A 26,804-nucleotide genomic window follows, 5' to 3' on the forward strand; every position below is an offset into this window, starting at 1 on the left:
CATCACCAGAGGGTCAGGGACAGAGGGGACAGGAGCAGGCAGCTCTCTGGGCAGGTGTCCTGCAGGTCATCCAGGGGTGCTCCTCAGGGCTCAGGCCTGGGGCCAGCTCAGGGCAAGATTAAAAATATTAAAAATATAAAAATAATATTAAAATAAAAAAATATTAAAAATAAATAAAAATCTTAAAATATAAAAATAATATTAAATTTATTAATAAAATTAATAATTTAATCTGCATTCTGCAGGAGCTGAATGCAACAGTTGCACTCTGCTGCTGATGCCAAACTGGGAGCTGCTGGTGACTCTCTCAAGGGCCATGAAGCCTTACAGGAGGGTCCAGACAGGCTGGAACACTGGGCAACCATTAATGGCATGAAATGGAACCAAATGCCAGGTTCAGGTATGCTTTGGAGAGGAGTGGCTGGAGAGCTCAGTAAAAATGCTTTTGTCCACTTCACATTGTTCCTTATCACCTCCTAAAGCAACTATGGGTTGGACTTGATGATCTTTAAGGTCTCATCCAACTTGGTCATTCTGTGAACTCTCAAGCAAGAGGAAATGGCATCAAAAAGGAGAGCAGCAATGTAGCTCCTAGTGCAGCCCTGGAGCAGCACAGTGAGCTCTGAGCTCTGCTGCCAGGCCTGTGTGGGCTGGCACAGCCCCACTGTGTGTGCAGGGGCTTTACAAATGTCCCTGAAGGGTTAATTGCCAGCTGCAGAGCCCAGAGCAGGGACCCTGGAATGCTCTGGGGGCTGAAGCCCCTCTGCTCTGCAGGGAGAGCTGTGTGAGAGCTGGACTGCTCAGCCTGCAGAGGAGAAGGCTGCAGCACCCAGAGGGGCTCCAGAGGGGCTCTGGGCACGGGCCTGGAGGGGGGATGGCTTCAGGGATGGCTGGCATTTGGGGAGGGACCCTGCCCAAGGAGCAGCTGGGGCTGCCCCATCCCTGGAAGTGTTCCAGGCCAGACTGGATGGGGCTGGGAGCCACTGGTCTGAGGCAAGGTGTTCTTGCCCAGGGCAGGGCTGGCACTGAGTGGGTTAAAAGTCCCTCCAACCCAACCTAAACCCTTCTGTGATTCCATGATACAGGACACCTGAAACTACAGCACTTCACCAGCCCAGGAAGTATCACTGCAGCATGCACAGAATTCTTCAGCATTCACTTCAAATCATTCCCAGGCCTTACAATAACCACCCAGGGGCTTCTGAAAAGGAATCCCTTAGCAGGATAAACCTCTGAGCACACCTTGCTACGTACCTTCCTCCTCTTTCATCTTCTTCAGGTCGTCCTCCCCCACCAGGGACACGCGCTTGGGAGGCTTGTCCAGGTGCTGCTGCTTCACCTCAATCTCAAAATACTTCTGCCTCTCACGGAAGGACCTCTGCTCAGGGCTGTGCTGGCCCCCAGGGCTGTGTGCGGCCACCTGCAAGAGCCAGACTGCTGCACGTGGGGCACACACGGGCACCCAGAGACAGGGGGCACCCAGGGACAGGGGGAACCAGGGACAGGGGGGACCCAGGGACAGGGGGACCCAGGGACAGCACTGCCCACCCAGGGACACCATGGGGCACCCAGAGACACCATGGGGCACCCAGAGACAGGGGGCACCCAGGGACAGGGGGACCCAGGGACAGCACTGCCCACCCAGGGACACCATGGGGCACCCAGAGACACCATGGGGCACCCAGAGACAGGGGGCACCCAGGGACAGGGGGGACCCAGGGACAGGGGGAACCAGGGACAGGGGGAACCAGGGACACCATGGGGCACCCAGGGACACTGGGTGGGACAGGGGGCACCCAGGCACAGGGGGCACCCAGGGACACCATGGGGCACCCAGGGACAGAGGGCACCCAGGGACACCATGGGGCACCCAGGGACAGCACTGCCCACCCAGGGACACCATGGGGCACCCAGAGACACCATGGGGCACCCAGGGATAGGGGGCACCCAGGGACAGGGGGGACCCAGGGACACCATGGGGCACCCAGAGACAGGGGGCACCCAGGGACAGCACTGCCCACCCAGGGACACCATGGGGCACCCAGGGACAGCATTGCCCACCCAGGGACAGGGGGCACCCAGGGACAGAGGGCACCCAGGGACACCATGGGGCACCCAGGGACATGGAGCACCCAGGGACAGGGGGCACCCAGGGATACCATGGGGCACCCAGAGACACCATGGGGCACCCAGGGACAGCACTGCCCGCTGCCCACCCAGCCACAGCACTGCCCACCCTCCCCATGCCACCCCATCCCTTCTCTGCCAGCTGCCCCATCCCCTCAGTTCTCACTCTGCCCCATCCCCTCAGTTCTCAGTTTGCCCCATCCCCTCAGTTCTCAGTCTGCCCCATCCCCTCAGTTCTCAGTCTGCCCCATCCCCTCAGTTCTCACTCTGCCCCATCCTCTCCTCCTCCTCCTCCTGTTCCCCAGCTCTCCCACACCATGACCCCTTCTCCCCACCCACACCCCCATGACTCCCACCCTTCCCAGCCCCAGCACTCACCTCCAAGGCCAGTTTGGTGTTTTCTGTGCTGCTCTGACCAGACAGTTCCTAAGGACAGAGAGAAACAAGCATGTTCCAAAAGGAGAGGTTCCAGCCATGTGCCCCAAGGCCAGACAGCTGACACAGGTCCCCAGGCTGTCCCAGAATTCACACAGATTTAACAAGGGTTAGCAATGGTCAGGAATGAGGATTTATGGTAAACTGAGGGTTAAATAGAACCAGGTGTGACAACTTCTGAAGGCAGAAACTGAAAATCACAGGGAACAGGCAGCAAACAGGAGCAGGGGCTGAGCTAGGGCTGGAGGGGGTGCACAGGAGCTGGCAGGAGCCACTCACACTTTGCTTACATCAAAGACAAAACCACCCAAAATTTACTCTAAAGAAGCAGAGATGCCATCAGAAAGACTGAAATCTGTATTTAGTGGGATGCATAACAGAATATTGGATGAACAGAACTACAGGGGGAGGAAACTGATCCCCAAAATCCATCTGTTAACCAGGAATCCATAGGGACAAACTGAGAACTGCAAACTGGTTATGGGAAAGAAGGAAGTTTTACAATTAGACAAACTGAAATGACCCAAAAAGAGAGAGCAAGGAGATGAGCTCTGGCTTTATCCAAACACTCCAAAAACTAATTCAGAATTCAGAACTTGAGTGGATCTGCCTGAGCAACCTCCTACCACTCTGGAGATGTTTGACCAATGCTCTTAGGCCCATGGTGGGGTTCCTGAGGGTGTCCTGAGCTGGACCTGATGATCCTTGTGGGTCCCTTCCAACTCAGGATGTTCCAGGATTCTGGGATTCCAGGATTCCAACACCCAAGGGTGCCCTGTTTTGCAGAGGGAACTGAGACAATGACCTCCAAGTCCTCAGCTAGTCTGGACTGTTCCAGGATTCAGCTAGGTGGCAGGAAAAAGGAAGAATCCCAGTGAAGATCAAAATCTATATAAAAATGTCTCAGCACAGGTTTAGCCTGGCCCTGGAGTCTGGAATTTCAGAGTTCCTTTGCATGGCTGTACACCAGTATCCCAATGTACAGGGAGAACAACAATGCTTGAGATTCCATGAGCTTCCAGGACCTGACACAGACCTTGCCAGGATGAACACCTGCACTATCCACACACTCCAGCAGGACCTGACACAGACAGCACCAAGCCAGGGTGAACATCTGCATCACCAACACAGGGCCCTGCCAGGGTGACCATCCCATCCCCAACACAGGATCCTGCCAGGGTGAACATCTGCATCACCAACACACTCCAGCAGGACCTGACACAGACAGCACCAAGCCAGGATGAACATCTGCATCACCAACACAGGGCCCTGCCAGGGTGACCATCCCATCACCCACACAGGGCCCTGCCAGGGTGAACATCTGCATCACCCACACACTCCAGCAAGACCTGACACAGACAGCACCAAGCCAGGATGAACATCTGCATCACCAACACAGGACACCTTGCCAGGATGAACATCTGCATTACCAACACATGACCCTGCCAGGGTGAACACCTGCATCACAAACACAGGACCCTGCCAGGGTGAACACCTGCACCATCCACACACTCCAGCAAGACCTGACACAGACAGGACCATGCCAGGATGAACATCTGCATCACCAACACAGGGCCCTGCCAGGGGGACCATCCCATCACCCACACAGGGCCCTGCCAGGGTGACCATCCCATCACCCACACAGGACCCTGCCAGGGTGACCATCCCATCCCCAGCCCCTCCAGCTCCCCCAGGCCCTCGCCGTGTCCCCAGCTGTCCCTGAGGGCACACACCCCCCGACATGGCCTGCTGAGCCCCGGGCTGGTGCCACCAGGGCTGGGTTACCTGTGTCCCCAGCAGGGGCTGGGACAGGGGCACTGCTGCAAAGGTCTTGTAGGCCTGCTTGACGTTGATGGGCACCTCGTCAGGGGACGGTGGCGACGGCGGCGATGGCTTTGGCTATGGGGACAGACAGACAGACAGACAGACAGGAGGCAAAGGTGAGCACAGGTTGGGGGAAAACCCACACGGGGGAAACACAGCCTGACTCTTGGCCTGCAGAGCCTGGTGAGGGGGATAGGGAAGGAATAGGTCAGGGAACACGTAAGGGATCTGTGAGCCTTGGGAAGCCAATGTCAGCCTCTGCTGCTGAGCCCTGGGCAGGAGCAGCAGGAGCAGAGCACTGCACACACACACTGCACCCAGCAGCACGAGGGTCACAGCCCGTTCTGTTCCATGGACAGTGAAGGAATGGTGCTTTTGGTGGCACAGACCTTCACTGACCTGATGGGAATGTTGTGACAGATCCTCTGGCCAAAGGCACGTTGCTGTCCCAGTCCTTGAGGATTTACACCCAATTCAATCAGCCAGTGCCTACCTGAATCAGGGCTTTTTGGGCTAGAACAGGACAGCCACACATTGATTTCTATTTAGGGCTGAACAAGAGTCCCTCTAGCGGAAGGTCTTTAAAGTCTTTAAGGTCCCTCCCAACCCAAAGCACCCTGTGATTCCAGGATCTGATCCAGGGATCTGTGATGGGGAGGAGATCTGCCTTTGATCTCAAATTTTCCTTTGCAGAATTCCACTTACTGGGGAGCATCTGACAAGCTCTGAGGGGACTTTCCTAGTGCCTGTCACTGTCTTTGCTGGTCCCTTCCTCACCCACCTTCCCTGTGAGCCCTCCTGCAGCACTGGGGGCACCTGCTCCAAGCATCACAGAAATGGAAGGGGTGGGGGCAATGTCACCATAACCTTCCTCCTCCTCCTGGAAAGGAAATCCCCTCCAGCCGCTCATCCCTCCAGCTGCACTAATCCAGTTCTGGTTCTGGTTTTTCTTAATCCTGGGCTAGGGTTAAACAATGCTAAAGGACAGCACAGTGAGGTCAGGAGAGCTGTGAAATGTGAACCATGCCCAGTTCCATGGGTTCTGTACAGCTGTTTGCCTGCAAATCAGGTCTCTGCTCTGGTATCCCACTGCACCAGCTCCAGCAGGGACAGAAGGGCTGGATTCATGGAATCTCACCCAGCATGGTTTGTGTGGCAAGGGACTGTCCCTTTTATACTGAAGGGACACAGGTCTTGCCTCATGACAAAGACAAAAACACCTGAATTTTTCTCTCCTATCAACAAACAGCCCCAGGAACATGAACCTTTCAAAACCAATCAGGACACATGGTGACCACACCAGGGTGACCAGGCACGTGGTCACCAAACCAGAATGACCAGGCATGTGGTCACCACACCAGGGTGACTAGGCACATGGTCAGCACACCACAGTGACCAGGCACATGCTGACCAAACCAGAGTGACCAGGCACGTGCTGACCAAACCAGAGTGACTAGGACATGTGGTCACCACACCAGAATGACCAGGACATGTGGTCACCAAGCAGAGTGACCAGGACATGTGATCACCACACCAGGGTGACCAGGCACGTGGTCACCACACCAGAGTGACCAGGCAGGTGGTCACCACACCAGAGTGACCGGGCACGTGGTCACCAAGCAGAGTGACCAGGCAGGTGGTCACCACACCAGAGTGACCAGGCAGGTGGTCACCACACCAGAGTGACCGGGCACGTGGTCACCAAGCAGAGTGACCAGGCACGTGGTCACCAAGCAGAGTGACCAGGCACGTGGTCACCACACCAGAGTGACCAGGCACGTGGTCACCAAGCAGAGTGACCGGGCATGTGGTCACCACACCAGAGTGACCAGGCAGGTGGTCACCACACCAGAGTGACCAGGACACGTGGTGACCACACCAGGGTGACCAGGCACGTGGTCACCAAGCAGAGTGACCAGGCATGTGGTCACCACACCAGAGTGACCAGGCAGGTGGTCACCACACCAGGGTGACCAGGACACGTGGTCACCAAGCAGAGTGACCGGGCACGTGGTCACCAAGCAGAGTGACCAGGACATGTGGTCACCACACCAGAGTGACCAGGCACGTGGTCACCAAGCAGAGTGACCAGGCACTGGGTCACCAAGCAGAGCTACCTTGGGGAGGGTTCCTGCCCCCTGACACGGCTCTGCAGCCCCCCAGGGCAGACACAGGGCTCTGGGGAGGGGTCCCTGGCCACTTACAGAGCTGTGGGTCCTGAAGCAGGGCTGGGGCTGCTGGAAGGGGTTGGGGCTGTCCCCCTCCTCAGCCTTGAGTGCCACAGCAGCGCTCGGTCGCAGGCGGGAGAGCGGCTGGATGACGCCAGGCTTGGTCTGCTGGTGCCAGGACAGCGTGGGCAGGGCACAGGAGGACAAGGGGGGAGAAAGAGAAGAGAAACGAGCAGTTAGGGCAGGGAGGTGTCTGCCATGCAGGTGAATAAACAAACCCATGCAAATCCATGCACCCCCACTCCTGTCCTCGGCCGTGCTGCCTGCTCCAGCTCCTGGAGCCAACACCAAAGGAGACTCAGCCAAGGAAGGGTCACACAGCACCACTGGACAAAAGGAAGCACCTGCCAGACCAGCAGCAGCTACCAGGGTTGGCAGGGTAAGGTATGTGTGACCAAGCTCAGAAAATGTGAGCACCAGGGATGGAAAGAGGGAAATATCAGCCAGGAATGGGAACTGGCAGAAGCTGTGGATGGAAGTGAACCAGACTGGGTCTGATGAGAAATGCAGTTACTGGAGAAGAGGTGAGAGGCTAAAACTTCTCCTAGATGCCACCATCACTGCTGGATGTTGTGTGAAAGTGAGCAAAGCACCTGCAAGTGGCGAGAGTGGCACAGGAACTGGGTAAGCCAGCAAAACCTGCAGAAGGGGAAACAGCAATAAAAGCTGCAAAAACAGCTAGGCTGGGTGTTCAGATGGACCACATTTGAGACCTGATGCATTTGTACAAACTCGAGGCATAGTGGAGGACTGGAGGAGACAGAATAGGAGCCAAGAGGAGGAAGGAACAAGCTCCATGTGCTGGGGGATGCACAGGGGCAGCACAGTCAGGTCTCACGGCAGCTGTACTCACTGATTTACTGTCATCCTGCGATGTTATGAAGTTAATGGAAGCCTGCAAACAGAAATACAGGGGTAAATCTGGAGTCTGGAAGCCTTTGTTTACCCCTGCCCCACTGCCCAGCTGTGTGGGGAGCTCCAGGTCCCACAGAAGCCCCAGCACCTGCCTCTTCAGGTGAGGACAGCCCACCTGCATGAGCCTCTCCCAGCCCCTGTGCTGTGTGAGGAGACGCTCACAGCTCTGCAAACCTCCAAACTCTGACCCCAGCTCTGGGACAGCCCCGGCTTGTGGGCACAGCTCCTGCTCCTGGTAACACTCCCTGGTCACATCCCCTGCTCCTGGACACATCCCCTGCTCCTGGTCACATTCCCTGGGCATATCCCCTGCTCCTGGGCACAGCCCCTGCTCCTGGTCCCTGGACACATCTCCAGCTCCTGGTCCATGGTCACAGTCCCTGCTCCTGTCTCTGCTCACACCCCCAGGTCCTGGTCCCTAGGCACATCCCCTGCTCCTGGTCCATGGCACATCCCCTGCTCCTGGTCCCTGGCACATCCCCTGCTCCTGGTCCCTGGCACATCCCCATGGCCCATCCCCTGCTCCTGGTCCATGGCACACTCCCTGGGCACATTCCCTGCTCCTGGTCCATGGCACACTCCCTGGGCACATTCCCTGCTCCTGGTCCATGGCACATCCCCTGCTCCTGGTCCATGGCACATCCCCATGGCCCATCCCCTGCTCCTGGTCCATGGCACATCCCCTGGGCACATTCCCTGGGCACATGCCCACCCTGCACACCTGCCCCAGCCCGAGCAAAGCCGTCCCCCCCAGCTCCTGCCCAAGCACTGGTGGTGCCACCACAGCAGCAGTTGACAGGGAGCAGCCCCTTGTGCCTCGGGTGACACCGGGGTGCTGCTCCCCAGGGAAACCCAGGGGATGCTGAGCCCCCGAGGGGATGCCAGGACCCCCGTGGGGATGTTGAGTCCCCAAGGGGATGCCAGGTCCCTGTGGGGATGCTGAGCCCCGGAGGAGATGCCGGGTCCTCGTGGGGTCCCCGTGGGGATGCCAGGATCCTGTGGGGATGTTTGGGTCCCCATGGGGATGCCGGGTCCCCGTTGGGATGCCAGGACCCCGTGTGCCCCCGTGGGCCATGGGGCTGGCGCAGGGCAGTGCAGCAGGCGTGCAGTGCAGCAGCAGTGGGCAGTGCAGCAGCAGCCGTGCAGTGCAGCAGCAGCTGAGCAGTGCAGCAGCCGTGCAGTGCAGCACTGGGCAGTGCAGCAGCCGTGCAGTGCAGCAGCAGCTGAGCAGTGCAGCAGCCGTGCAGTGCAGCAGCCGTGCAGTGCAGCAGCCGTGCAGTGCAGCAGCAGCTGAGCAGTGCAGCAGTGGGCAGTGCAGCAGCAGCCGTGCAGTGCAGCAGCAGCTGAGCAGTGCAGCAGCCGTGCAGTGCAGCAGCAGCCGTGCAGTGCAGCAGCAGCTGTGCAGTGCAGGAGCTGAGCAGTGCAGCAGTGGGCAGGTGCACACCAGGCAGAGCGCATGTTCCACACCACGAGCAGCACTTACACAGCACCGTAAACCACGAGCAGCACTTACACAGCACCGTAAACCATGAGCAGCCCTTACAGAGCTCTGCACACCACGAGCAGCACTTACAAAGCCCTGCACACCACAACCAGCACTTACAAAGCCCTGCACACCATGAGCAGCATTTACAAAGCCCTGCACACCACGAGCAGCACTTAGAGAGAGCTCTAAACCACGAGCAGCACTTACAGAGAGCTCTAAACCACGAGCAGCACTTACAAAGCCCTACACACCACGAGCAGCATTTACAAAGCCCTGCACACCACGAGCAGCACTTAGAGAGAGCTCTAAACCACGAGCAGCACTTACACAGCCCTGCACACCTCGAGCAGCACTTACAAAGCCCTGCACACCACGAGCAGCACTTACAAAGCCCTGCACACCTCGAGCAGCACTTACAAAGCCCTGCACACCACGAGCAGCACTTACAAAGCCCTGCACACCTTGAGCAGCACTTACAAAGCCCTGCACACCTCGAGCAGCACTTACAAAGCCCTGCATACCACAACCAGCACTTACAAAGCCCTGCACACCTTGAGCAGCACTTACAAAGCCCTGCACACCATGAGCAGCACTTACAAAGCCCTGCACACCACAACCAGCACTTACAAAGCCCTGCACACCTCGAGCAGCACTTACAAAGCCCTGCACACCACAACCAGCACTTACAAAGCCCTGCACACCACAACCAGCACTTACAAAGCGTGTCTCCCTGCCGGCCAGGTGAGGGGCCCGGGGGGCTGTGGGCACCTGTGGGGAGGGGGCAGCAGCACGGAGAGAAGGGGAGAGAAAAGGAGAGACTGGGTTTGCCAGGGGAGAGAGAAAAGGAGAGACTGGGTTTGCCAGGGGAGAGGAGCCCGAGGGGAGCCCCCTGCCCTGCCTGGCATCCACAGACCCAGCACAGACACCTCCTGCTCCCCCAGCCCCGTGCAGAGCTCAGGCCAGGCACGACCCTCACAGTGCCTACTCAACCCTTCCAATGCCTACTCGACCCTCACAATGCCTTCTCAACCCTTACAATGCCTACTCACCCTCACAGTGCCTACTCAACCCTTACAATGCCTACTCAACCCTTCCAATGCCTCCTTGGGACAAAGGATTCCATTTCCCTCAAGGAATTCTCTGAAATCAGTCAGTCGATTCTGGCTGGACTACAAGATGTTGAAACCAAAGAATTAAAATTATTCTCTGAATGAATTAATTAATGAACATAATTCTCTGAAATCAGCCAGTCAATTCTGGCTGGAGTACAAGATGTTGAAACCTAAGAATTAACATTAAAAAATAGATGGAGACAGAGAGTAAGAGACAAAATTCCTCGGAACTTCTGCTCTGGAGCAACATCCTGAAAGTCAAGACTGCTGAATCCCTTGGAAGTTAAGACTCCTGAATCCCTAAAACAGGAGAGATCTGGGACTGCTCAGCCTGAAGAAGAGAAGGCTGCAGGGAGGAGACCTTAGAGCCCCTTCTACTGCCCTAAAGGGCTCCAGGAGAGCTGGGGAGGGACCTTGGGCAAGGGCCTGGAGGGACAGGACAGGGGGGAATGGTTTCCCACCGACAGAGGCAGGGTTAGATGAGATTTTGGAAAGAAATTATTTCCTTCAAGGGTGGGCAGCCCTGGCACAGGGTGTCCAGAGAGGCTGTGGCTGCTCCTGGATCCCTGGAAGTGTCCAAGGCCAGGCTGGACAGGGCTTGGAGCACCTTGGGACAGTGGAGAGTGACCCTGCCCATAGCAGGGCAATGAAATTGTCTTGAAGGTCCCTTCCCACAAAACCATCCTGGGAGTCTGTGAAAACTATCTCAAAGAAATAAAGAGAATTGGCACTTGTGATAAAAGGAAAACTTACAAAAACCACAGCTGCTGTCAGAAATGTCAACAGCTGGAACAAAGTGCATTGGAATAGTTCAGCTGTGACACCACCTTCCAGTCGTGCTGGGTTCCTGATGAACACTCAATTCTAAATGATCCAAAACTGAGGGAGATTGGGACAGGCTGAGAAGGAACAGAGGCTGGACTCAAGTGCTGCTCCTGCTGCAGCTCCTGACCCTTCTCCTCAGCCTGCCCCAGCAGCCACCTCACCCCCAGAGCTCTGTCCCCCTCCAGAGCTCCTGCCCAGCCCCAAGAGCTGAAATGGGGCTGAGGAGCAGGGAAGTGCCACAGCTGTGGGGAGAGCAGCTGGAGAACAGCTGGACTCCAAAAGGAACCAACGGACCCAAAATGACCAAGGACAGAGAACAAAGAACAACTGGCAATTCACTCCAGCCCCCAGTATAAAATCCAGCAATGGGCAACAACTGTAAAAGAAAAATTTAAAAAACTCTTTAAGTTCATTTACCTTCAAAAGGCTCAACTGAGCTGTGACACCTCCTGCTGTGGGATGAACAGGGGGATCAAAGACTCAGATATTGAAAAGTTCAGAGATAAATAAGGAGTATGAATATCAAGGGATAAAAGGTAATGTTTATAAAGAAAAAATCATCAGAAGTTGTGACAGTGTTCACAGAAGTCTAAAAATAAAAAAAACCCAAAAATATAACTCTATGTTTCAAAAAGTTAAATTTATTATTTTATAACATATATTATACTAAAACTATACTAAAAAAAATCATCAAAAAACTAACTAAAAATAATAAAAAAAAAAGGAATAACAAAAACTTGTGGCTCCGACAGACTCCGAGCCAGCTGAATGTGATTGACTATTAATTAAAAACAACTACATAAAACCAATCACAGATCTACTTGTTACATTCCACAACAACAAATAATGATTGTTTACATTTTATTCCTGAAGCCTCTCAGCTTCTCAAAAAGAAAAATCCTAAAAAAAGGATTTTTCAAAAAATATCATAGCTACAAGAAATTACAAAAGCAAAGATACTTCCCATTGCAGAGGGCAAGCCTCTGGCAAGGAGCTGCAGCAGGGTCCTGAGGGCAGGGTCACCCACGAGTGGCTGAAGCAGGATCCCTCCACCTCCTGCCCAGCAGCTCTCCAGGCTCACACAGAGAGCCAGGCATCCCCTGCAGGCCTGGGCAGCCCTGATTTACAGACCCAAACCCCAAACCCTCCATTTCCTACCACACCAGGCTCACACAGAGAGCCAGGCATCCCCTGCAGGCCTGGGCAGCCCTGGTTTACAGACCCAAACAAACCCTGACTCCTCCATTTCCTACCACACCAGGCCCACACAGGGCATCCCCTGCAGGCCTGGGCAGCCCTGGTTTACAGACCCAAACCCCAAACCCTCCATTTCTAACCACACCAGGCCCACACAGGGCATCCCCTGCAGGCTGGGCAGCCCTGGTTTACAGACCCAAACCCCAAACCCTCCATTTCCTACCACACACCAGTTGCCAGAATTAAACAATCGCTGTGCAAGGTACTGGTCCAAAAAGACCATTCCCAAAAAACTCACAACTACATGTTGTAGCCCCTCCTCATCACCCTGCAATTAAGCTGCCCCTCAGAGCTCATTTAGAGCAGCTAATTACCCTTCTGGCTCTCTGGGACACTCTGAAGGAGGGAGCTGCTCTCTTGCTCTCTGGTGGATCCCCTCCACCCTGACAGGGTCACTCCAGGATGGAAATTGCCCTCAGCAGCTGCCTCTGTCCTTTACCCTGGAAGTGCCCCCCTGCCCTTCCCACACCACCTGTCCTGGGGGCAGTCTCACCTGAGGATTACTGGGAGAATAGGGGGATTCACGCCTGGAATTTCCTGTCCCAGACTCGCCCACGGGAGCCTGAAAGAGAGAAGACAAAGCTCAGGACAGAGCTCAGCGTTACTGCACGGCAGGAGGGGGTCTGTGCAGCCCAGGGCCATGGGACACCCTGCACAGCCAGAGATGTGAAAAATGCACATTTTATTACTGGCTTTTCGCAAATATTCAAATGAATATTATATGTGTTGTGTTAGAAAGTAATGCTGTATTAATTCTCTTAAGTAATGTGTTAAATATAGTTTTAGGTTATAAAAAATGTTAAAATAGAAACTGTGCTATGTAGGATATTTGTTTTTAAAGAAAGGACTCGCAGCGAGATAGCAGCTACAGGGCACCTAAATCTTTCAGAGAAAGAGAATTTATTGCTCCATTATCAGAAGAAATAAACTTCTTCCTGCCTCGAAGGTGCTGTCAGGATTCAAAGGAAGAAGCTGACACTGCCCAGACAGAATCCTGTGTTTGAATGGAATTTATGCATCATGCATGAGGTGCATGAATATGCAACAGGCTATTGCTTTCAAGGGTTAATCCTCTGTTAATGTGGGTCCTTTTTCGGGCTTATTTTGCCCAGAAAGAGGTACCTGGACTGTCCCTAACTCTTTGTCTCTATTGTCCTATATTGTCCTAATTCAAATGATCCAAATTATTATTACTCTAATTGTATTGCTATTTTATAACCATTTTATTACTATTAAGCTTTTAAAATTTTAAAACCAAGCGATTGGCGTTTTTCACAAGGGAGCAAGGTTAGCAGGGCCCAGCAGCAGCTGGCACATGCCAAAAAGGTCAGGAGCAGCCAGGGAATGAGGTTAAACACCGGGATCACATCCCAGCTGGATCAGGTTACCAGGAATCCTCCTCCCTGACTCCCCCAGCCCTCACAGGCAGGGTCACACTCCTGGGCATAGACACTGAGCAAAGAAAGCCATTCCTGGATGCAGGGCTCTCCTGGCTCCCAGAGCAACCTCTGGCACTGATCAGGAAAAGCCATTCCTGGCTGCAGGGACACAGGGCTCTCCTGGCTGGAGGGAGATAAGGCTCTCCTGGCTCCCAGAGCAACCTCTGGCACTGAGGCTCAGCTGCCAGCAGCTGAACAGAGAGCAGCATCCCAGAACCACCTGCACTGCAGAGAGCAGCATCCCAGAACCACCTGCACTGCAGAGAGCAGCGTCCCAGGAACCACCTGCACTGCAGAGAGCAGCATCCCAGGAACCACCTGCACTGCAGAGAGCAGCACCCAGGAACCACCTGCACTGCAGAGAGCAGTGTCCCAGAACCACCTGCACTGCAGAGAGCAGAATTCCAGAACCACCTGCACTGCAGAGAGCAGCACTCCAGGAACCACCTGCACTGCAGAGAGCAGCATCCCAGGAACCACCTGCACTGCAGAGAGCAGAATTCCAGAACCACCTGCACTGCAGAGAGCAGAATTCCAGAACCACCTGCACTGCAGAGAGCAGCATCCCAGGAACCACCTGCACTGCAGAGAGCAGCACTCCAGGAACCACATGCACTGCAGAGAGCAGCATCCCAGAATCACCTGCACTGCAGAGAGCAGAATTCCAGAACCACCTGCACTGCAGAGAGCAGTGTCCCAGGAACCACATGCACTGCAGAGAGCAGAATTCCAGAACCACCTGCACTCCCACTGCAGCACCAGGAGCACCTTTCACAAGGATTTCTAATGCCTTAAGGTAGAGGCAGGTCACTTGGGATTTCGGGAACTATTCAGGCAAACATACAGCTCCCAGTCACTAATACCATGCACATGGCCAGTTGGATCAAGTCAGTATTTTGACACGCCAAGCCTGAAGTGACCTGAAGTTTATACTGGAGCAGAGATTCCAGATACCTTGCTCTGAGCTCACCTGGCTACACACCTGAGAAATTCCTACAAGGAACTAAACCACCTCCAAGATCACTAGAGCTGAGGATTTGGTTTGCTGATCTGCTGTGTATGGGGCTGTTTATGTGGGGCTGTTTGATTTTCAGCCCTCCCAAAAGGCTTAAAAAGGAAGAAGGAGAGAGGCAATGTGGTGCTCATCTGGAAGATGGTATCTTTGGGTCCAGTCCCTGCTCCACCACGGGTTCCCTGTGCAACAGCAGGAATGTCAGATACAGATCTCCCAGAACAGAAAGCAAAGTTATCCCTTGGAATTCCCAAGTCTTGAGCTACTGAGTGGTGTCACTTGGGAGGAGCAGCTCCTGGGCTGTGGATCTACTGTGGTTTCCAGATTCTCTCCTTTCTAAGAAGGGCAGTGCTCAGGCTCAGGGACAGAGGTGTGGCAGCAGCACTGATCCCCACCAGTGTTTTTCAGATGTTTTCCAGATGTTTCCACAGTGCAGAGGAGGGCTGTGCCCAGGGACAGAAGCGTGGCACCAGCACTGATCCCCACCAGTGCTGCCAGCTCCTTGCTGCCGGCCGAGCAGGCAGGGACACCACAGCTCCCAGCCAGAGCCCAGGGGACAGCAGGGAGGTCACAGATGCCATCCTGTCCCCACACCCCCACCACCAGGGTGTGTGTTAGTGGCTGGGGGACGGCCTGGTGACCCTGGGGACCCCTCAGGTGGCACAGGGCGGGGGCACACAGGGCAGGGACCGGCCCTCGGGCGCCGTGCTGCCCGGTGCCAGGGTTTAGTAGGGAGCAGTGGCCAGGCTGTGTCAGTGCATGCCACACACCACACGCTGCTTGCCTTGGAGTACAGGCTGGTCTTCAGCACGCCCCCCCTGCCATAGCCCAGGGGGGGCCCCCCCAGGCCGGCCTTGCCCCTGCGGTTGGCCACCACAAAGGGGTTCTCACTGAAGGGGATGGGCTGCGAGTCGATCAGACACTCTGGCGTCTCTGGCAGCTGCTCCTGGGACAAGGGGCAGCCCTCGGGGTCCTGCTGGTCTGCCTGGGGCTGCAGGGGAGGCGTGGGGAGCCGGGGGGGCCCGGCTGTGCCTGCTGCTGGCTCCGGGGACGCTGCCTGGCCGTGCCACCCCCGTGGGGACAGCACGGCGCAGTCACCCTCCATGCTGCAGCTGGGCTTAGAGCACTCAACAGGCTGAGAGGAAACACAAGGGTCACAGAGAAATGAGGAGAACACAGTAAAGAGGAGGAGACAGAAAACAGAACAGCAGCTGAAGGACAGGGGAGAGAATTCCAGTGCTAACGCCCGCACGGCATCCCGACCCTCTCTCCTGCTCTGCCACCAAGCTGTGACCCTCAGTGTCACTCCTGGGAGAGGAGCCTGCTGTGCACACACAGCCCGGGGGGCTGGCAGGCTGCCCTGCTCCCACTCACACACCTCCCTGCAGCTGCTGCCAGCCAGACCCACCTCCAGCACCTGTACAAGCACGTGCCCCCCCTCCTCACCTCAGCACACAGAACCACAGAGCTGCTGGGGCTGGCAGGCACCTCTGGAGATCCTCCAGCTCAACCCCCACTTCACTGAGCCCCACCACCCACGGCCCAGCCTCTGCTGCCACCCCAGGGCTGCCACACCACAGCTGCCCAGGTGAACACGCTGTGAGGGTCCCAGTGCTCACAGCACCCCGCAAACGCCAGAGCTCAGTCAGCACAGCCCCTCGGGGTGGCTCTCGCTGATGGCAGGACTGAGGCAGCCCCAGCTCTGTCTGGGCTCAGTTCCTACAGCCCCAGTGAAGCCCTGGCCCTTCCCCTCAATGCCTCAGAAAAGAGTTTGTTACCCCAGCCAGAGCCTTCCTCAGGGGAGCAGGGACAGCCAGAGAGCAGAGCCCAAAGCTTCCATCCAAGTGCCTCCAGGGAGCACAAAGACCTCTCCTGCTCACAGCAAATTCTTCAGCTCCTGTGGCATGGCAGTGGTCACCAAAATAGCTCTCAGGGGTGGGCTGTTGACTACAATGGCAGCTGGGAGGCTCAGGAATTTCAGAGGCCCTGCCCTAACCCCCAGCCCAACCTCTGTGGCTGGCAGAGCCCTGGCTCATATCGTGTTTCCTCACCAGTGAAGCCTGTGCTACCCTGGGTCATTCTGCTGGGTGTGATTTTTCAGTGTAAAACCCAACTTTTAGCTTCTTTTCCCCAGAGTGCCACCATGCCTGATGGGAGCCTCAGTCCCTGCTTTGTTCTTGGGCCCAGCTGGACCTAGGCTGGGTCTGTGTCTCCCTGGAAGCTCCAGCTCCTGCTGCAGCACGTCCTGGTGAGGGATTCCTCACTCCCCAGCTTCTCCAGGGCTATTCCTGTCTCCCTGGAAGCTCCAGCTCCTGCTGCAGCACGTCCTGGTGAGGGATTCCTCACTCCCTGGCCTCTCCAGGGCTATTCCTGTCTCCCTGGAAGCTCCAGCTCCTGCTGCAGCACGTCCTGGTGAGGGATTCCTCACTCCCCAGCTTCTCCAGGGCTATTCCTGTCTCCCTGGAAGCTCCAGCTCCTGCTGCAGCACGTCCTGGTGAGGGATTCCTCACTCCCCAGCCTCACTGGGGCTATTCCTGTCAGACAAGCCACGATTTCTATTTTGGGTGAGCAAGAATTTGGGCAATGCAGCGAGCTTTCCCAGCTTGCAGACAGAACAGACACGTGCTACCCTGCATCCTCCCTGGCACTGAAAGAAATCCAGTCTTAAATTCATGAACAAGTGAAAAAAAGGAATCAATAGCAAGAAACTGAAGAGAAAGATTCAGAACAGAAGGCACAGGTTGCTAATTAACTAATTGTGGTGACCTGCTATTGAGACACACCAAGTCTTCTCCATCTCTCACAGCCCAGAAAGCAAAACTGGACTTTGATGGCTTTGCTGTGATCAGCCCCTCAGGGGTCTGGCTTTCATTCCTGTTCAATGCAGAAGGCAGAGACTGCAGCAGCTCTTTGATTTCTGTCAGGGAAATGTCAGAGTCACAGAATCCCAGGATGGTTTGGGTGGGAAGGAACCTGAAAGCTCAGATTGTTCCACCTGCCATGGGCAGCTGCTCCAAGCCCCATCCAAGCTGGCCTTGGACACTTCCAGGGATTCAGGAGCAGCCACAGCTTCTCTCCAGAGGCTGCAGTGCCCTGCTTGGCCAAAGAGCACCCCCCAAACAAGCATTCCCATGCTGCTTCCAATGGGAATTTTCAGTTTGGCTTGTAAGAGTGGACAAAGAGAAAGGGCATCTTGTCAGCCTTTGTTAAATCCTGCTCACAAAGAGCCCCAGATGCAGCAGCACACATGGATCCAAGACAGACAACCACTGTTCCCTTCCCTGGTGGCTGCTCTGGGGGAAGCCTCCTGACCAGCTCCACCCATAGCTGCAGTGGTCAGTGGAGAGATCAACACCTCCTGTTCCACAGGGGACAGATGGACCTGCACCTCCTCCTGCTGCACAGCAAGAACAGCTCCCTGCAGATCCCTGTGTGGCACAGGGAGGACAGGAACAGCTCCCTGCAGATCCCTGTGTGGCATGGGGAGGACAGGAACAGCTCCCTGCAGATCCCTGTGTGGCACAGAGAGGACAGGAACAGCTCCCTGCAGATCCCTGTGTGGCACAGAGAGGACAGGAACAGCTCCCTGCAGATCCCTGTGTGGCACAGGGAGGACAGGAACAGCTCCCTGCAGATCCCTGTGTGGCAGAGGGAGGACAGGAACAGCCCCCTGCAGATCCCTGTGTGGCACAGGGAGGACAGGAACAGCCCCCTGCAGATCCCTGTGTGGCACAGGGAGGACAGGAACAGCTCCCTGCAGATCCCTGTGTGGCATGGGAAGGACAGGAACAGCCCCCTGCAGATCCCTGTGTGGCACAGGGAGGACAGGAACAGCTCCCTGCAGATCCCTGTGTGGCATGGGGAGGACAGGAACAGCTCCCTGCAGATCCCTGTGTGGCACAGGGAGGACAGGAACAGCTCCCTGCAGATCCCTGTGTGGCACGGGGAGGACAGGAACAGCTCCCTGCAGATCCCTGTGTGGCACAGGAAGGACAGGAACAGCTCCCTGCAGATCCCTGTGTGGCACAGGGAGGACAGGAACAGCCCCCTGCAGATCCCTGTGTGGCACAGGGAGGACAGGAACAGCTCCCTGCAGATCCCTGTGTGGCACAGGGAGGACAGGAACAGCTCCCTGCAGATCCCTGTGTGGCATGGGAAGGACAGGAACAGCCCCCTGCAGATCCCTCACAGGGAGCTGTGCAGCAGTGAAAGATGAAAGACACCCAGCCACTGCTCAGAGGAGAACACCGGTGGTGAGAACTGGCCTGGAGACAGGAAGGAGGAGAAAACCACAATGGGAACAGGGCAGGAACACCAGACACCTGGAGGAGGCTGTCCAGAGACAATCTGCCACTGACCTGCCTGCTCTGCCACCACTGACCTGCCTGCCCTTCCACAGGAGAAAACCACGATGGGGCAGGGCAGGAGCACCAGACACCTGGAGGAGGCTGCCCAGAGCCAGACAATCTATTGTCACTGACCTGCCTGCCCTTCCACCACTGACCCACCACTGTTCCACTGGCTGAGCCTCCCAGTGGCCACCCAACAGGCCAGGGCAGCTCGTGAAGGAGCACCAGCCCCTCCCTTCCCCAGGACCCAGGCAGATTTCCTTTTCCAACCAGAGCAAAGACAGGGCTGGTGACAGCTGGACCCACACAGGCCCCCTTGGCTGGGGCCCTCCCTGCAGTGGGACATTTTTAGAAGCCCCCACGGCCCCGAGCCCGGCCCCACATTCCCGTGCCTGACGTTCCCAGGCTGACCTCCCTGCCAGGCACAGCCCCAGAGCTGCTCTGCACCACCCTGAGCTGTCCTGCACGGACCCAGCTGCTGCCTGGAGCTGACCCTGCCCTCTTCCAGAGGGGAAGGATCTTTCTCTCCCTCCTTGGCAGCTCTCTGGGACCTCTTCTTTCCTTCCTTTGGCACAGCCCCAGAGCTGCTCTGCACCACCCTGAGCTGTCCTGCACGGACCCAGCTGCTGCCTGGGGCTGACTCTGCCCTCTTCCAGCTCCTGAGTTACACTGAGGAGTGCTAAAAATAAACCTTTTCCTGATCTTGCTCTGCTGTGTGAACAGCAAGAGGGAAAAACCCAACAGTGGGAAGGGTGGGAAGAAAAGGAGGCAGAGCTGGAGCCAGAGCAGAGCTGCCACTGGAGTGAGGCCTGGAGTAACAGAGGGAAGAGAACAGGAGAGGAGAGCTGTCTGCATGGAAGGAGATGGAGACAGGAAGGGTAAAAGATGATCCTGAAACACTGGAATGGAATGCAGAATGGGGTGATGACAGCAAAGGGAGATCTTGCTGCAACAGGGGGAAAGGAGGAAGACTGAGGATGTGTGAAGGAGGAGGCAGAAACCCAGCAGAATGGGTGTGATGCAGGAGAGAAAAGAAAGAAAAGATGGGGAGGTGAGATTTCAAACAACACAGGAGAGAGGTAGGCCTGTTATCTGTGAAGTTTGTTCTGGAATTTGGAAGAGAAATCTGGAATTTCTCATGGCCACTACCAGTGAGGGACTGCCAGGCAGGGCCCAGGACAGGAGTGCCCAGGGCAGGAGTCACAATCACAGCAGGATACAGGAGCCACAGGGCTCAGCCATGACACACAACCACAGCCACCTCCCCTCTGCAGGCCTGGGGGAAGCTTGGCTTTAGCAGAACCTCAGTGCAGCTTGGGTTGGAAGGGACCCTGAGAGCAGCCAGTCCCACCCTTGCCAAGCTCTTTCCATCAGAGCACCAGGGGTAGACACTTCCACTGAATGGATGGCTCCAAGCACTGCCCAACCTGGCCTCAAACCTTTTCTGTGTTCAATACTTTCAGTTTCAGCACCCTCATCCCTCCCCTTTCCTAAACACCATCCCACAATGGACTCACAGCTGAGCTGTGCACACAACACTGCCATCGCTGTGTGGGGAAGGATCTTTCTCTCCCCCCTTGGCAGCTCTCTGGAACCTCTTCCTTCCACAACAAATCCCTGCACTCCCTCACCCACATCCCCTTCTCTACCCCAGGCTGTTCTTTCTGCCTTGTTCCCAACTCTGCTTTTTGCAGCTTCTCAAACTGTGCCACTTCCCTTCCCAAAAGGCAGAGCTGCCTGCCTCTTGCTCTCCTCATTTTCTCATTCCCATCTTCCTTTTGCAGCTCCTGGTTCAGTGCCTGAGCCCCCCACAGCTCTGCTGCCCAGTTTTCCTCTGTCACCTCTGTGAGAGTCTGTCTGGATTTTCCCTCATCTGCCTCACCATCGTCATTGGGGGACCACTGAAGAGAAGAGTCTTAAATCTCTGGCTCCAAAGGAGAAACTCATGTGCCTGAGACCTGAGAGCATTGCTAAGCCATTGTTTTCACAGGTGTTGTTTGCTGTATGCTACACTGAGCCCAAAGAAGGGGGCACCGTGCCCTTTTTGCAACAACAGCCCTGGGAGCTGTCCCACCTCTCGGCCTGGCTGGATTCTCCTGAGTTCAGGTGGTCTCCCACAGCAGACCCTCACCTGTTTTACAACCACCGTGACAGACAGACTGAGATGTGAGGAGCCTCTCCATCAAGGACTGAGACATGAAAAACCCCCATGTGAAAAGGCCCCTCTGCTCCTCCCAAGGACAGGGACTGAAACCCCCATGTGAAAAGGCCCCTCTGCTCCTCTCAAGGACTGGGACTGAAACCCCCATGTGAAAAGGCCCCTCTGCTCCTCCATCATGACTGAAACACAGAACCCCCATGTGAAAAGGCCCCTCTGCTCCTCCATCAAACACTGAGACACGGAACCCCCGTGTGAAAAGGCCCCTCTGCTCCTCCCAAGGACTGGGACATGAAACCCCCGTGTGAAAAGGCCCCTCTGCTCCTTCCAAGGACTGGGACTGAAACCCCCATGGGAAAAGGCCCCTCTGCTCCTCCCAAGGACTGGCACTGAAACCCCCATGTGAAAATGCCCCTCTGCTCCTCCCAAGGACTGGGACTGAACCCCCCAGCCCGGGGCAGGTGTGTGGGGGACCAAAGCTGACCAGAGCGAGATGTTTGCCTGCAGGTTGTGACCGCTGGACCACGAAAACAATGGCTCTCGTTTACTGCTGAGAGCATGGACTACCTGTTACATCTATGCCTTATTGTATCTGTTTCCCCCACCTCACAATTTCCAACAGAATTATCATAATAAAAACCGCTGAGTTAGCGAGAGATTTTGAGATCTCCCTGACGTAACAGGCGGATCCTCGACTGGACTGGACCAAAGGACTTCGTCTCTATGTTTGGTAGCCATATCCCCCTCTTTCTCTCTCTCTCTCTCTCTCTCTCTTTTCTCTCTTTCTCTATCTTTTTCTCCCCCTTAATCCCTCTATTGCATTTTGCTGTGGGTATTCAATAAAGATGCATTTGTTTTGATTATCACTGCAAATCCCCTGTGCCGTGTCGGTTCTTTCTGCACCCTGAGATCAACCCACGAACCATCACGAACCCCGTTCCTAAGGACGGATCGTGACAACCTCCCACACCATGGCACAGGTGGAGGGCAGGTGATGGAGGGACCACGACCTCCCCTGTTGGGATCCCCATCTCCACAGCCCCTCAGTGCCTCTCCTGCTGGGAATCACAGCCCCTCAGTGCCTCTCCTGTTGGGAATCACAGCCCCTCAGTGCCTCTCCTGTTGGGAATCACAGCCCCTCAGTGCCTCCCCTGTTGGGATCCCCATCTCCACAGCCCCTCAGTGCCTCTCCTGTTGGAAATCACAGCCCCTCAGTGCCTCTCCTGTTGGGATCCCCATCTCCACAGCCCCTCAGTGCCTCTCCTGTTGGGAATCACACCCACAGCCCCTCAGTGCCTCTCCTGCTGGGAATCACAGCCCCTCAGTGCCTCTCCTGTTGGGAATCACAGCCCCTCAGTGCCTCCCCTGTTGGGATCCCCATCTCCACAGCCCCTCAGTGCCTCTCCTGTTGGAAATCACAGCCCCTCAGTGCCTCTCCTGTTGGGATCCCCATCTCCACAGCCCCTCAGTGCCTCTCCTGTTGGGAATCACAGCCCCTCAGTGCCTCTCCTGTTGGGAATCACACCCACAGCTCCTCTCCTGTTGGGAATCACACCTCCACAGCCCCTCAGTGCCTCTCCTGTTGGGAATCACATCTCTACAGCCCCTCCCTGTTGGGAATCACCTCCACAGCCCCTCAGTGCCTCCCCTGCAGGAACCCCCCCTCCACAGCCCCCCAGGACCCCCACTCACAGCACGGTTGCCTCTCTGCAGGCCACTGCTGGGCAGCGCTGCCAGGGTTCTGTAGTCCAGGCGCAGGGGTTCGCTGGGGACGTTCTGGAGAGGGGGAAAAACCAGGAACAGGTCAGGCCCAAAGTCAACGAAATCAATGAGAAAGGGCAATGAAAAGGGAACCACCCCGGTAATAACCCAGGTCTTATCTCCAAACTCATCAGAGCTCCCATTACCTGGAACAAGAGCTGGAGTTGTTCAAAGCACAACCACATGAACTCGTGGCAGGAGCCAGGCTCGAGAAACCCCACAGGGAATGTGTCCCTGTGCACCCCTGGGCACCCGCTGCTGCTCAGATCCCTGCACTCCTCCTGCCCCATTTCCACCTCCTGATGGAGCAGGAACATGCCATACCCACCTGTTTGCTCCAACAGCACTGGGAATGATGGACCTGGGCACGTGTGAGAATGCAAACCTGCAATTTCTCTACAGCTCCTTTTTCCAGCCTTAACTCACACTCACTGTACAACTTTGTTCCATTCTGCTTCCCACATATTGCCTTTCTAACCCTAAAGAGGAGCCAAGGTTTCTAACCCAGCCCATTTTCCTCAATCCCTTTACACATTTCTTCAGTTCTGATGTCTTAATCCCCAAAGCCACATTCTCTTAGGGGAGGGAGTGGAGACCACAAGCTCTGGGGAACAAACTCTTTTTGGGGACTTCCCCAGCCTTCCAGCCTAGCTGCAGCCCTTTCCTGGGCCTCTCCAGCCCTTCCCCTGTGCTGCTCACCTCTGCTTCCTCCTCAAGCTGCTGTGTGGCCGCCTCCCGCTCCCTACGCATCCGCTCCTTCCGTGGGACAGACAGACAGACAGACAGACAGGGCCAGAGCAGAGAGAAGAGAGAGGCACAGAGGTCACACAGCTGGGCAGGGCTGCTCAGGGGACACAGGGGCAGTGCCAGCACCAGGAGAGGGGCAGCAGAAACCCAGCACTGGCACTGGGTAGGGAGGAGCTGGAACTGGGAGCTGTTACTGCCAGAGGAAAGGACAAGAACAAGAACATCTGGGTGCCACAGGGGAGAGGGAGAGCAGGTGTCCCCAGGATCCTCTGAGGGAAAGTCCTGGGGAAGTGAGAGAGCTACTGTGTCCCCAGGATCCTCTGAAGGACAATCCTGGGCAAAGTGAGAGAGCTACTGTGTCCCCAGGATCCTCTAGGGACAGTCCTGGGCAAAGTGAGAGAGCTACTGTGTCCCCAGGATCCTCTAGGGACAGTCCTGGGCAAAGTGAGAGAGCTACTGTGTCCCCAGGATCCTCTGAGGGACAATCCTGGGGAAGTGAGAGAGCTACTGTGTCCCCAGGATCCTCTGAGGGACAGTCATGGGCAAAGTGAGAGAGCTACTGTGTCCCCAGGATCCTCTAGGGACAATCCTGGGCAAAGTGAGAGAGCTACTGTGTCCCCAGGATCCTCTGAGGGACAGTCCTGGGCAAAGTGAGAGAGCTACTGTGTCCCCAAGCATAACCACACCAAGGGAGAGGAGGAATTTGCTCACTGCTGCAAGAGACACCTTGATGGAAAAGCACTGGAATGGAAAAGCAAATCCACACCAAGGGAGAGGAGGGGTTTGCTCACTGCTGGAATGTCACAGACATCTTTTATGAAAAATCTTTTTTTTTTAGGATTTTTCCTCCTGAGAAGCTAAGAGGCCTCAGGAACAAAATGTAAACAATGGTTATCTGCTGCTGTAGGATGCAACAGGTAGATCTGTGATTGGTCTTGTGTGGTTGTTTGTAATTAATGGCCAATCACAGCCCAGCTGACTCAGACAGAGAGCCTGAGCCACAAACCTTTGTCATCATTCTTCTCTGTTCTATTCTTAGCCAGCCTTCTGATGAGAACCTTTTCTTCTATTCTTTTAGTATAGTTTTAATGTAATATATATCATAAAATAATAAATCAAGCCTTCTGAAACATGGAGTCAACATTCTCGTCTCTTCCCTCATCCAGGAACCCCTGTGAACACCATCACACTGGAAGAGACACCTTGATGGAGCCCAGGCAGGACAGGCTGGGAGGGAATGGAAAAGCAAACCCACAGAGCACAGGCCCCACCACAGACACAACGATCCAAAGGGACAGAAAGGTCTTGGCTCAGCACCAGCTGCCACTCAGCACTGCAGGGGCATCAGGGAGTGACCAGTGACTCATCATCCCAAAAGCCCCAGCCATGGGCTGCTCCAGGCTGCAGGGGCATTAGGGGGGGTTGTCCTAAGCACTGATATTTCTGTGAGTTGTCACCTGGCAGCTGTGGGCAGAGCCAGGCCTGGGACAGCACAGCAGCGTCCTCCTCTTGTCCCTGGAGCCCTCCCAGCTGCTCTCCCCAAGCAGGAACCAGATGGTCCAGAAGCCCTGAGCCATGGGAGGCAGCTCAGAGGGATCAGCTGAAAATTCTGCTGAGCACCTGGGCCCTGCTCTTTAACAGATTCCATGCACTACAGATTCCCACTGCTCCACAGCACCCTGTGAGCTCCAAGCAAGGATAAGCAGCCTGAGAAGTCACTAATGCTCTGGAGGATCACCAAGAGGATACTGAGGGATGTTCAAGGTAGTTTATTCTGAACCTGGTTATGCTTGTTTTGACCAAGAGTCCTCTGAAGGGTGAGGGCTCCAGGTGACACTAATGTGGTGTGTGGCTCTTCTCTGAGCTCATACTCTGAGGAGTGACAGGAGCACCAGCCAGCCCAGATGGAGCTGTGGCTCCAAATTCCCACAAATTTGTGGCTCCAGATGCTGCTCCAAATCCATCTCTGACAATGGCTGGGGGAGATCTGGATTAAGACTAAAACATAACTACAGCCACAGAGGGAGGAGGGAGCAGCAGGAATCAGTCCACAGAGACTCAGAATCACTGACACTTCTACTAGAAACTGGATTATCAGAGAATTGGAGGCAGGAGGTGTCAGCAGTGAATGGGTTTGAAAACTTCCACCACGAGTAGAACAAAGGCATAATTCCTCCCAGTTATTCAGTTCACAGCTTGCTGTGGGCTGGAGACACATTTGGCCTCCATTGCTCTTGTGCAAGAATTAATATGAAACATTGAAGGGCAAGAAAAACGTTCCAAAAATGGGGACAGAAATTACCAGGGATCTGGCACTGGGTCAGGAACTTCCTTCAGTATTTCAATGGCCACCACGGAGTGCTGGCTCCACCACTGGGACAAATTTAATCATCACAAGCAGTTTTAGAGACATAATCCCAGATTCAAGGTTTAAAAGGCCCAGCAGAAAAACATGTCTCTGCTCAGGGGCCTCAGGATGCCAGGAGGTCCAGGGAGCCTGGAGAATCCATTGCTGCCTCCTCCTGGCACACCAAGGGAAGGGGCACCAAAATACATCAGCTTTTTAAAAATCAGATATGGGCAAGGCTATTTCACCAATCATAAATGTTTCTCTGGGTTTTTGGTTTTTTTTTTGACCAAAGTATTTTTAAATAATCTTAGTATAAATTTTGGCAAAGTCTTTCTTTACCTGAGCCTGAACAAATGGCACCTGCTCAGCCCCAGCAGCAGAATTTGGGGCCACACCTGCAATATTCACAGGTGTTAGGAATGCTGATGCTGACCCACAGCACCTGAGCTCTCCTGAACGCATTTCAATCCACATATCCATATTCAAATCCATATACTGCCCACATTAAAACTGGCTGGAATATCCTTTGCTCAGACGGAAAAACAATGAAATCAAGTTTGCTGAAACCACATCAAACCACACTGAGCTCCTTCCCAGACAAGGAATGAGGCATTTTACAGGAAAAACCTAAGTCTGATCTGAACTGCCTTTCTCTGGGTGAGGTCCCTGCTACCCAAATTAGTCAGGGTGGTTTGGGTGGGAAGAGACCTTCCAGGGCCATCCTGTCCAGCCCCTGCAATGAGGGACACCTTCAGCTGGGTCAGGCTGGGGATCATTCT

At 55.2% G+C, this 26,804-nt stretch overlaps 1 protein-coding gene across 19 annotated transcripts in view; it reads right to left on the bottom strand.

Annotated features, from left to right (window-relative positions):
• SCRIB (scribble planar cell polarity protein) overlaps positions 1–26,804 on the bottom strand; it is a 137,402-nt gene that overhangs the window by 20,257 nt on the left and 90,341 nt on the right. For 7 of the 19 annotated variants that reach the window (XM_071418128.1, XM_071418124.1, XM_071418132.1 and 4 more), the window contains 9 exons: positions 23,628–23,684; positions 22,860–22,943; positions 12,703–12,771; positions 9,733–9,783; positions 7,468–7,509; positions 6,591–6,722; positions 4,348–4,461; positions 2,506–2,553; positions 1,255–1,420 (listed from right to left, as the gene is read on the bottom strand). In XM_071418128.1, the coding sequence (XP_071274229.1) occupies positions 1,255–1,420; positions 2,506–2,553; positions 4,348–4,461; positions 6,591–6,722; positions 7,468–7,509; positions 9,733–9,783; positions 12,703–12,771; positions 22,860–22,943; positions 23,628–23,684 (763 nt within the window). The remainder of the gene's footprint in view (positions 1–1,254; positions 1,421–2,505; positions 2,554–4,347; positions 4,462–6,590; positions 6,723–7,467; positions 7,510–9,732; positions 9,784–12,702; positions 12,772–22,859; positions 22,944–23,627; positions 23,685–26,804) is intronic. The other 12 variants (XM_071418130.1, XM_071418141.1, XM_071418125.1 and 9 more) reach the window with 8 other exon arrangements.

The sequence above is a fragment of the Agelaius tricolor genome, unplaced genomic scaffold (genome assembly GCF_023055355.1).
Source record: "Agelaius tricolor isolate 1412-34295 unplaced genomic scaffold, bAgeTri1.0.p SCAF_78, whole genome shotgun sequence".
NCBI lineage: Eukaryota > Metazoa > Chordata > Aves > Passeriformes > Icteridae > Agelaius > Agelaius tricolor.